Raw genomic sequence first — 12587 nt, forward strand, 5'->3', positions numbered from 1 at the left:
GGGGTTGCCATTGGGTTGAGTGGCAGACAGTGTTGCAGACCCTGATGATTACAAGCTGTATGAATGGCTGTTCCCATGGTTTTGTGGCTTTGTGCAATAGGAACAGTGACCCCACTGTAATCCATGGCTGTTTACATTCCAGCAGATCAGTTCCTACTGGAACCATGGGGAAGGAAGGGCAGGGGTTAAAGAAGACTCTCACGCACCATATCTCTACTACACCAACACACGCCTCACCCAAGACCCACACTAACTAAACAATCTACAATGATACAATATGGAAGGCTTACACCATCTTATCAACCTGAGCAGTGAGCAGCATCTCATTTGAACCGTTTTAAGACATGAACTCCAGAGGATGTCCAGGAAATTGGGTTCGGCCAATTTTTCGGAGTTTGTCTTTTACGTGTGTCAAGAACGCAGCAAGAGATTGTCCAGGTTAGATGTGTTCAGAAAAACAGGAAAATGTCCAATGCGAAAATGTTTAGGTGACGCGTTTGCATTTAGAGTGCTGGGGAAAGCACAGTCTTTTTGTTTATAGCACATCGACATTGGTGTTGGCCCATATCACCAAATCTTGAAAGTCATTGTCTTTCTACGTCGACATCTTTGTCCGTGTCTTCTACGTGTTTGGCACTGCATTTTTACCTTGCAATATTTGTATCCTTCCTTTCAGTTTGCATGCTACAAACATCATCAACACAACTACTCGCTTGCTGTGAACTCCTGCTGTGTTCTCACATGGGCACATATGGAGCTAAATCCACGCCAAAACTAAACCAACTAAGAAATCATGTTTTACAAATTCCCTACCATTCACTTGCAAACATAGTGTGATTTGCAAATACAAATTTCAGGAAAATGTCCGCACTTCATTGCATGTCTGAATGCAGATTAATTATTCACTCATCTTCCTCTAAATCATGTGCTCTGCTTCCCTATTCACCTTTCAATCTTCCATCTAGTAATATAACACTAACTCATATGCATTTACTTCTCTCTCCACTCATGATTTGACATGGGTGAAAGATTGGGGGTCCCCTATAAGTAACCTCATTTGATGGGGTGGGGTGGTCGGTCTCCACTTGCATGCAGAGGGCCTGGAGGCAACAACACAGCTCAGAGGCCTTGTCCACTCATCCATCCCCTGGAAAGCCCTCCTCATTCCCAAACCAAACACAAGACAAAAGCTCCTCAAAACTGGCTGGAAATAGCCCTTAATTTCATGTTTCACTGGGGTAGAACAGGGAGAGGGTTTATGCGTGTTTCAGCCTGTCAAAAGGTCTCACAAGTCTGAGGGCAAACACAGGGCTGAGGTGGTATATGATCACATCTGAGAGATCAAGGAGAGGCAGCGGAATAGCGGGCCTCGGGTTTGAGGAATGCACAAATGTGTAGCAAATGAAAGGACGATTGACCAAACTTAGTTCTTGGATAGTGCTTTGGGGCAGTGGTCCACTATTTGAATTCCAGTAAACAGTGGAAATTATTTCAGCTAAGATAAAAATGAGAATGACTTCAACAGCTGAAACGTCATGAGAACACCATGTTCTTGTTGGAGTAACAGTGGAGTGAGTCGGAGGAGTGAACTTCAGCCAATACAGTGTAAAAGCAAATGCAATTCGAGTGTCTCTGAATGGGTCTTTTGTGTCTGCAACTCAATAGGTAGCCTCGTTTTTATCTGCAGGTATACTGTGCTTGTTCAGTCTGAACTCAAAGACATTAACTGAGCAGCATGAGAACACAGAGTGCAAAGTCTGCTCCGAGCACCAGCGAAGGCCTTGAAATGAAATGAGGAAACATTTGCAACAATAATAAAAAGATGGGAAAACAAATCTAAGTATTAAAACAAGTTAGGCTTTGCTTCAGTGCAGGCTCAGAGAACACAACAGAGATTGAGACACAGAGGGGGAAAAAAGAATCATCCGAGATCATATAATGAGGGGATGAAAGGTGTGTGTGTGTGTGTGTCAGCAAGAAGAGGTTACAATTAGGTCAAAGTATTGTCAGTGGGAGCTAGGTGTTGCGTGGGACATTTAGGACCTCAGAGCGAAGCGGTTATTAGAGTGTGGGTGTGATTATTTTAACTCGCACTGATGTCATCTAAGTGCATTGTGGAGCTGGATAGTTCTTTACACCCACATGCCCAACCACAACGTGATAATGGATATTGAGAGGGAATGTGTGTTTCTCACATCACTTAAACAATTTACACAGCATAGTATGGTTTGACTTATTGTTCATGTTCGTTTTTTTCTTTATCTCTAAATCATTTCCAAGTCCAGTATCAACAAAGGACTGCTAAACCTGAACCCAGTTAAAAACTAAGGGTTCTCCTTGCAACACCTGTTCTTGACACGGCCTCTAGATTCAAGCCCCCTCGGCCCCAGGTGCATTCACTCTCTCCCTCACACACACACACACACTCTCAAACAGAAACATGTGCAGCTCAGCACAAACTGAAACTCTGTCCAATCCAGCCTTGCACATTTGTTTGGATGCTGTGTCTGATGTTTTGTATTTTTCCAGCTACTGTAGGAAGGCGGTCCGCTCGCCATATGACTGCGCTTAGAGACAACCTCAGCCCACATACTTGTGTTCTGCTTCCAGAGGGTTCTGTCCTGTGTCCCTAAAGTCGGAGCAGAGACAGCCAGAGCTCTCCACAAAACAGAGAAAAACTCTGTTCCATGCTACACATGCCATGGTCAACTGTTGCCGAACAAAAGGGACAAAACACGTTGCCTTGGCAACATTCCCCTGAAATAACCGTGCTGGGTGTCTCTAGGAAAATCTCGCTTGTGCATTCAGCAAATTCTGGAGACTGAACTGACAGTGGATTTTGTGATTGAATTTATCTTAAAGGATACTGTGCTAAAATTCTGTGAACTTGCTTAGATACATTTCAACTTTAGGCATGTGCCAAGAACGACCCACTAAAGCTGTACTAACACATTAGCCTTGCATGGCCGAACATGTTCTATTCAGGCCAATATTTTCAGCTATTCACCATCTCTATCCTTCCATTCAGTGACAGAACACATTTTCTCTTCATCTTGCTCGTACTGCAGCTAGGTTCTCTTCTTTTTGCCACTTGTCTCTTGCTTGATGGCAGTGGTGCGTCGTGTTGGGTGTTCACCGTAGGTGGGCAACCCCAAATCAATTGCTCAGAGAACTGTGATCTCTCCCAGGCTTTTTCTAACCCATTCGATTCCCCCAGAGCTATGCCACATCCTGCAGGTTGGGACCACAGCCCATCTGGGTTTGGTTAGAGCCAAGACACAAGAGCCATAAAACTCGGCCGAGAGGAAAACAGAGGGGCGCCTCCTCATCTGCAGCCTTAACCAGTGTTCTTCGATGGGAGCTCTGATGTGGTCAGGCACAATGTTACACTAGCGAAAGCGGGCAGCCTTTAGGGTTGACCTGATGTCACTCACAATAAAGCTTTAAACTGGTCCTAATGTCAGTCTCTTTCATGTATTGAATGTTGATTGGGGCCATTTGAAACTTTCTGAAACGTGAAATTGAACGGTCCATTTTAAATGTAATATGAATATGATTAAGTGAAGCAGCCCAATATTTGTGCCAGATATGTGTGCAAATTAGCCAAGTTTGTGCAGCTTTTTGTTCAACATAAATCACATTATTCTAATTTGGATTGTGAAGCATCTATATTTAGTGTCACTTGATATTTCCAGCTCTAGACCCTGCTACCCCCCTCTCCTTTTGATCCTCCATTCAGAAGGGAGATGAAAAGATGAAGAGTGGCATCCAGAGAGAGCGTTGAATGGAAGGAGGACATCCGCCTCTTTCCTTTGTCTATTCCTGTAAACACATCATCCATCCTTCTCATGTCATCCTCCACCAGTGCCTCACGAATACTATTATTGGCTCCAGTTTGAAGATGACATTAAAGACAGTACAGTACTTACTTCTATATGTTGTGGATAAAATGCCAGGATAAGAAACATTTCCACTGGTCTTGGATGCAAAAGTAGCCCAGCCAATTAACAAGTGCCAGATTTCTATTGAGTGAATGCAATTACAGTGAAGGGCATAGAAAAATCTACATAGCAACCCAGCCTCTGCTGCTTCTGTTGCATAAAAGGCCTCTTCTCTCACAACAAACACCTCGTCACAATCGGAATCAGGCTCAGAAAATAACTTTTAATGATACCTGCAGGGTATAGTTTTATTTGGAATACAGTAAAGGGGTCAAAGAAGCATCAAAGTGTTGTTTCAACTACTTGTGCTTTCACCTCATTTTAAAGCACATCCCACGCTTAGAAAAAAAAGCTGTCAAACACTGCTTTAGGTCAATCAATATACAGTGTGCCCACATGGTGCACTGCATATAGAACTGAAAAGCTATATACGTTTGTGAACAAGTGACCTACAAAACATGTGTTGAAAGTAAAGGCATTTAGTCAACATATTGTTTTGAAATTGTAAATATATTTGATTACCTGCGCCGATTAGGATCACTAAAGATATTAATCTCTCTGCGTTAGTGGTTTTTCCAGTTTTTTTCCTCTCAGAACAGGAAGTTGCCACGGGGCATTTGCACAATGTGTTAGCCACTTAAACAAACACACACAGCTCGGCACATGACTTTTAGTATCAACACCAAGTGGTGTCACTTCATTCCTTTTGACACCGCAGTGCTAGTTGGCTTAGTGTTTAACACATTCACTAAACACTGTTGAATGCAAGAAAGCACGGGTGTTGACGGTGTGGTGACTGCATGGTCAACTGGCAGGGAGCCCGTTACTCTCTCCACGAAGGTCTCAGATTAAAAACACTAGGAACAGAGTAACTGTACTTACAATTAAACTATTGACTGACAGGTTTTTAGAGATTAAAAAGGCATCTCCATTGTTCCTAAACAATAAAGAAACTTTCACTATGCTCAAATCATTTTATAGAGGTAATTATATAGTATAGGATTTTATTTGCTCTAATAGACCACACCAACAGCTATTATTTGATATCTGACCATTATTTAAACATATGGTTATGGTGTATTTTGTTTAGAAATATCAAAGCAAACAAAAAATGACAACAAAGCCTTGACTCACCATTTCGTCCAGAGCATAGCGAAGTAAGCCATGCTCGTAGAGGATGAAGAACCTCCTTTGCCATTTCTGTAAAAAAAAAAGAAAAAGAAACAAGACAAATTCTTCAATTAATGACATGGTCACTAGAGTGTGGATACCTTGAACAAAAGTTTTGAAATGACAGTCAAGTTCGGGTCAGGTTTGGTCGCATCAGCTGGGCTTTATTCTTGACTTTTGACAATGTCTTGTCATCCTGCAAAAAGATGGAGTCCTGCCGACTGAAGAAGATTAAACTTATCATATTTCTGAAACTACAAGGTCAGATTTAACATAGAGGGGAGTCAATCTATCTTTTGCTATTTGGTGCAATTGACATGTTAACAGCTTCCATTGATCTTTTCCATCATTGGCTCCATCAGCTCTCTGCGGCCCCCCCTCTATTCTTAATGCACCATTTTGTCTCAGTATTAAATTACCTGAGCTCCAATTCCAACAGAGCCCAATCCATGAAATATTGAGAAGTGCTTTGTAACCTAAAAGGCACTGGAAGGTCTCAGTGCGGATAACGCGCAAAGGGGATGTTAAAGCCAGAATGTAGTCATATTAAACTAAAAATCAATTACATCATTCAACCATCAGGCCTGTACAAGCAACCTGTCACACTACAGTGATCCTAAAACATGACTCATCCAAACGCATCAGCACTTTTTCTCTGTCATTTGTTTGTCGGTCAGTCAGAACCTGACCAACATTGCTCACCTCAGCACTACGTACAGGCCACCAATTATACCCCCACAGTGAAAGGCTGCTGGTAAGAATAGGCAGAGCACATGAGTGATGATGTCAAAGCAGCAGCAGACTGTTGACAGTAGTTGAGCTGAAGGATCCAGAGGTGCTTTTTTTAAAAAACCCATATGGAATCCATCAGTGCTGCTGTGAGAACTGGGACTTTTCCCTTCTCCTCCCCCACATTCTCCCTACTCCTCTTTGGGATGCACCACCACAGTATAATCCTGGAGCTGATAAAAGAAGTTGTGCGACGGACTAAGGCTCCCGTTACATGATGCTTGGGGAGTAGGGGTCATGAAACAAAGTCAATATAAGACTCATTATTGTCTGAAAATGGGGCGTATTTACAGCCACAGGAAACTGCTGAGTCCGCGAAACAGCTACAGAAGCTGCAACACAGACCTCCTGTTTGTCAGATGAATTAAACTTCATCTTTCTCATTTGTGTTTAACGCAAAATTATCTTACGGAGTACGAGTCAACAAAACTGTTCCCCTTTTATGGATATACGACATTGTATTCAAACGTTTCGTGAACCAAATGTTCCTACATTAGAAGGAAGCCAAAAACAATGCTCACTTCTGATTGTAATTAATTATGAGCCCAGCAAAGGTAAACACTTGTGAAACCACTTACTCGAGATCTGTGTAAGGGATTGTCAAAGTTTGTTCCCTCAGGTGCCAGCAGCAACCATCCTCCATATATGGGTTTGGCCTGTTGAGGGGAAAACACAATTACAGTGTTGAAAGCAAACTCATAAACAGAGACATGGACATACCGTCTAACATTTCAATCATGCACATCTTTAATTCCTTGTAGATACAAGCTAGTCCCAAAGTTTATACTACTAATTCTGGCCCAATATCTACCAGCAGTGAACTACCACACACGCATTTTAGTTCAACTGCAGGGAGGTGTGTGTTAGTCACTAGCTGCTTCGAGTTGACTGCAGGCTACATTCTCCAGCTGGCTGTATTCCAGAGCACCATGCTGCCCTGGAAAAAAAAAAAGGAAAGGCTAACACACATGATTTTCCCTCTGATCCTCTAAGTGGGTGGAGGGGGCAGCAAGAGGCAGAATTTAGCAGGAAAAACAGTGGATGAGAAACAGGAGAGAAAAGTGGCACAGAGCCCGAGAGCTTTTGTGGTTACGGATTTGCAATTCAAACTTGTCCGGAGAAATACAAGTTGGCCTGACAGTCGTTCTTAAATAGTTCTGGTGCATACTTGAACCATAGCCACACTAGTAGTCAGCAATTGTTTGCCGGGCTAAAAAAAATAAAAACCACCCCGCATTACCACAGTGTGGTTTTGTGTAAAGGGGGGCACACATTTTACAAAGCGTTTACACTCATTTCTTACCTGCACCCAAACAGCTTAACATATTAAGTATCTTACGTAATTCACCACCACACTTCACCAATTCTGTGCACAGCAGCCTACAAATTAAGTCAAGCATTTACAGCCGTCTGGCAACTCCGCATTCCTCTATTGGTGGTTTTGATTACAGTCATAACTTCATCCCATGTAAAGCCAAGTATAATCCACCATAAAATCCTCTTTCACTTTGATTACAGGAGGTACAGTGCATTTCTCAGCCGACTGACTCCGTAAACAAAATGACATAACAGGAATTTTCAATCGTAGGTCCCAGCTATGACCTTGAACAGTTAAGAGTTGGAGCAGATGTGCAAGAGAAACAACGTTCAGACAATGTTAGACATTTGAAAACAGTGAAAAGTGAAGGCGCACGTGAACAGTACTTTAAAGATGAGACTACAGCAAGATATTTGGTAATGGGAGGTTTCTAGAAAGCTTGAGAGGGAATAAAAAGTTGATACTGGGACACTGGCTGCTTCCATTCCATTGTAACATTAGTCTATAACCCAAGGAGAAACACTGAGACTCAGCAGAGTTTACAGCAACGTCCCATCTCTCCTCACATGACCTGACAGCAGTCCTGATGGGGGGGCCTCTTAAGCGAGAGAAATAGACGAGGTGAATGTAGGTCATTTTTTACCCTTCGATTGCTCTGTGGTTAAAACAGAGTAATTTGTGTGTGTTCATGTGTGTTCTCATCTGTGTGTTCATTTCGCAATGGCCCCGAACCTCTTATTCCCTCCCATCATAAATGATGAGTGTAATACTGCACCGATTGAGTGGTGAGTTGGTGGGGAGGGCGAAGGGCGAAGGGCGAAGGGCCGACAACAGTTCTGGCTCAGAATAGTCACAGACCTTCGGTATCTTCTCGTAGCAGGACTTTAAAACAATGAACGACACAATCTGCATGCCGTCAGTCGTCAGTCCCTGACAGCAAAATGATAACCTTCCACTGAGTGCAGTCAACACAGGAGAAGCATGATAGCCAGTGGGTCAGAAATTCCAGTTAGAAGGACAAAAACCCTCAAGACTATTTCCATCCCCACACGGAAGCCACAGATCATGGCGGAGTACATTACAGGAGAACGCGGAGCAATGTCCTGACCCTGCTATGTTGAAGATATCACCAGCTGGAGAGGTGTCGGTCAGATAAACTGTCTGGATACAGATGACACCTAACCTGTCCCTGTTAAACAGCTTACCAGAAGGAATGATCATGATACAGGCTGACCTTGTTTATCAGTGCCACTATTCACAACCTGCCAATATCAACAGCACAGATCAGCCACACACTGCAAGTTAATAAAACATGTGCAAACCGACACAACTCACGCCAATGGAGAAAACATCATCATCAACTTGGCAACACATTTGCGGCCAATAGAAAACCTGCTGCAAATACGCCAAACACGACCAAATACTCCCAACAGAAGTGTTTCCAGGGGACCCTATAAACATGGCTGAGACACGCTTGTTGTTGCCATGGTTTATGACTCGTGAAGTTACAAGCTGAAGTTGGCTTTCACTGTGTTGTTGGAAAATGCTTATTTTAACATTGCATGATTGCATGATTCAGATGTTTTTTGCAGATTAATGCCGTTCACCTACCTCACACGTATTGTTATCTCACCAATTGAAGTAATCTGATGAAATACACTAAATAAATTGAGAAACAGGCGAATATCATGTTAGCTAGCTATAAAACTAATGTTATCTTTTACAGATCAACAACGCCAAGGTGAAGACAAATCCCCCTGATCTAAAAAGGACAAAGTTAGCATGTTATATTACCAGCTATCATGACATTAGTCTGTTTCTCAACAATGCTCATCGCGTTTTTTGGGTCCCCTGGAAACATTTCTGTTGTGTGTTTGGTCGTGTCGCGAGTATTTGGTTGAGTTGTGGGATTTGGCCGGGTTGTTAGGATTTGGCCGGGTTGAGAGTATTTGGTCGTGTTGACACTATTTGGTTTTGTTAGAAGAAATTGCTATTGTTGGGAGTATTTGCTAGTGTTGACAGTATTTGATAGGGTTGAGAGTATTTGCTAGTGTATGAGTATTTGCAGCACATTTTCTTTTTGCCCAAAAAAGTATATCACTCTTGTTTTAAAATCCTTGCACTGGCTGTCTGTATATTTTAGGATTGATTAAAAAATTTGTTTGACTACTTTTAAAGCCAGGCATGGGCTGGCTCCTCCCTATATTTCCGACCTTGTATTTCCCTACGAGCCAGGACGCAGTCTGAGATCCTCCGGTAGACCTGTTGTATCTCTCTTCTTAAGACACATGACTTTTATTATCTGTATCCCTATTATTATAAATATTTTATCTGTTTGTGACTTTCATACTGTTTTTTGTAAAGCACTTTGTTACTTGTATTGAAAAGTGCTACACAATGAAGGTATTATTATTATTATTAGTGCCTGTAATTGTGACAGAGGCAATAATGTGGGGAAGAATGGGATAAAACAAAACAGAAGCATTATCGCAGGTTTTGACATTACAGCAAGATTTTAAATGCTATCACAGGAATAACGTTAACCCAAATAACATCAAGTGACAGCAGGGTCCTGTGCTGCAGGGCATGGGGCTGGGTGGAGGCCTATATCTGCATGAATTAAGGTCAATAAGCCCCCTTGAGCTGGAAACTAATTATGTCCAATTAACCCAACCTTTGCACTTCGCGGTCTGTTGACATGACTAACCCCTTTGAAACGTGCACATCAAACTGAAACTCACACACAACAACAATAAACAGGCAAGCCCCACAAGTATGTACGAGACATAGAATATAAAAATCACCTGATTGAAGTCCTCATCGTTGAGCAGATGGGATTCTCTGGGCTTGAAGCAGTTCTGGCATTTGCTCTTGTTGAAAATGTTGGCTTGGAATTTCCGGCAGGGATTGTCTTTGAGTGACATGATTGATTTGTACAAATTTTAAAATAAAAAAAAAATCAGATGAATCCAATAAGTCTGGATCCGGATCAGCCGCGGATGGAGAAATGTGAAGCAGAGAAAAATGTCAAAGTCCGTGAAAGTAGTGCGCGGTTCACCTGTACTCGGTGACCTGAGGCGGTGACTGACCTCCGGGTTAAGTGATATCTATGTCGGTCATGGCTGCAGCTGACCTGCGAACTTTTTCTCGTAGCACACGGGCTCCAGGAGCACCAAGTTGTCGGCCAAAGTTGAGGACAGATGTGCGCGGGCGGTGCTTCTCCTCCTCCTCCTCCTTTACCCACGACCTCCGGCGGGGTGGCGGCGGCGTCTCACAGGTGACATACCGGGCCTGGAGCTCGCTGCGAGGGTCCCGGGTGCCTCCATCGGGCGGACAGGCTCAAACCGCGGGAGGGAGGGAGAGTCCACCTCGGCCCCCTCCTCCTCCTCCTCCTCCGCCTCCTCTCTCTGTATGTGTGTTTCTATCTAACAAGTGATACCGCGCGCATTGCCGTTAAACCTACTTCACGCGTGCAACGTCTCCCGTCAAGGCCGAACCCCGTTGTCCAACTTCAGCAACGCCATAGCGCGGTTGTCACCCCGGTGGTTCCGCAGCCCCTCTGCCCGGAATGGTTCGCAGTCTGCGGTCGGTGTGTTTTCGTCAAAACCGTCGCTCGGCTCCGAGCTGAGTGGTGGTGGGGGGGTGGGCGGTGAGCGACAGCCACCCGGGGCCAATCAGGTGCAGCAACGCGCCCACAAACCGAGCCCGTCGTCCAATCAGAAAGCCTGGAAAAAAAGACCCAGTACTTTCGCCCAGGCTCGGTGGGCTTTAAAGAGCCCGTGACAACAAATACTCACTTCCATGTTTCCAATAACAGGCTGAGCTCACGATTCTCATCACTGGTGGGGGTTTTTTTTGTGGTGTGTCCAAAATCCACAAGAGCAAAGGAAAACAGAAAGTTAACTACATGTCAGAAAACTTCACCACCCCCCCACCCCCTTCCAATATTTTACATTTAAAAACTGGTTGTGTAACATTCAAAACTGAAGATTTGTAAACATGACCGATGAACAACATTACATGTGATGTGACTGTATGAAATGATCTAGGTCCCCACAACATGAGTAACACCGAGGTCACACAGAAAGAAAACGAAAGCAAGAAAGAGAGAAAGATTATCAAATTATGGAAATAAAGATATACTAATTACAAATACTAGAGTATTTCGTTTTCCTGGGCATTAAAGGTCACACATAGTAGTGTTGGAGGTGCACAGCATAGTGTGTGTACTAGTTAATAGTGTGTAATGCACTTTACTCAAGTATATTATTGTAAAATTGTATATCATGTATTTTAATTCTGCCTAATTTGAGAAGGTTCCTGGTTATTATAAGTATCTCTCATTCTCTCTCTTACACACACACACGCGCACGCACGCACGCACACGCAGGCACACAGGTTTGCACAGCTATCCTTATTCGGTCTTCCATTCATTGAGAATAGCATAACCAAAACCTTATCCTTATCCTTAACCATAATCAGTCCATACCAATCCTAACCCTAACGTAACCCCAATTCACATCTGACCTTTAACCCTAACCAGGACCTCAGAAATTGAGTTTTTATGCTGGAAAGGGCCTGACAAGAACACAAAAATGAGTACACACACACCCTTTGTCCACTTTGGTGTGTGTACCTGCATAAATCCTGTACAACACAAAAACATTCCTTTATAAATTAATATTAATGTGACAAACAAATGACAATAATCTAACAAAAGGCCATACAGCAAATTCAAGTATTGAATATTTTACACATATAATAGTAACATAACATGAAACCGTGTAACACCATTTTCTTTTAAGAACAACAAATGGGTGAATACAATAAATAAACCCTGCTTCTCATACATTTCATGATGATTTAATATGCTTACATAATCCATTCTCTCTTGTTAATGGGGCTGACATAACGAGACAAAGTAGGGGATCATGGTGAAGGCTATTTTTACCACTTTCAGTATTGCCGGTACTGCTGCAGCTGCTGCATCAAAGTTAAAGAAAAAAGACGTCTCAAAGATACTGCTCAAATAGCAGCTTATGCAAAGTCTGGCAGGTGTTAATTTTAAACACGGAGTAATCCTGGTGCTGTGCGGTGGTTCCAGAGCACCACCTGTTGGTTTTAAATTTCCACAGGCCGGGTCCCAGACTGGGTCAAAAAGGGGGAAAAATGAAGCCTACAAAAACGTCTGAGACAAATCATGTGTTGGTGATAGATAGCAGGTGGAGTTGAGTCAGAGTACTTTGCAATTCTTCAGTCCTGCAGCTGGTTTTACGTGTTCATAAAAGATATGAAGTGTCGCTTAATACCGTGACGTTGTTTGTCAGTGTATCTGTACAACACCTGTTCTCTTACCAGAACTGACTCAC

At 43.0% G+C, this 12587-nt stretch overlaps 1 protein-coding gene across 4 annotated transcripts in view; it reads right to left on the reverse strand.

Annotated features, from left to right (window-relative positions):
- si:ch73-103b11.2 (early endosome antigen 1) overlaps nt 1-10841 on the reverse strand; it is a 48316-nt gene extending 37475 nt beyond the window's left edge. For all 4 annotated transcript variants that reach the window (XM_035146789.2, XM_035146786.2, XM_035146787.2 and 1 more), the window contains exons 1-3: nt 10023-10841; nt 6479-6556; nt 5076-5141 (exon numbers count right to left, since the gene is read on the reverse strand). In XM_035146789.2, the coding sequence (XP_035002680.2) occupies nt 5076-5141; nt 6479-6556; nt 10023-10142 (264 nt within the window). In that variant the 5' untranslated portion in view covers nt 10143-10841. The remainder of the gene's footprint in view (nt 1-5075; nt 5142-6478; nt 6557-10022) is intronic.
- Nucleotides 10842-12587: the final 1746 nt, after the last annotated feature.

Source organism: Hippoglossus stenolepis, chromosome 21, assembly GCF_022539355.2.
Source record: "Hippoglossus stenolepis isolate QCI-W04-F060 chromosome 21, HSTE1.2, whole genome shotgun sequence".
Classification (NCBI taxonomy): Eukaryota; Metazoa; Chordata; class Actinopteri; order Pleuronectiformes; family Pleuronectidae; genus Hippoglossus; species Hippoglossus stenolepis.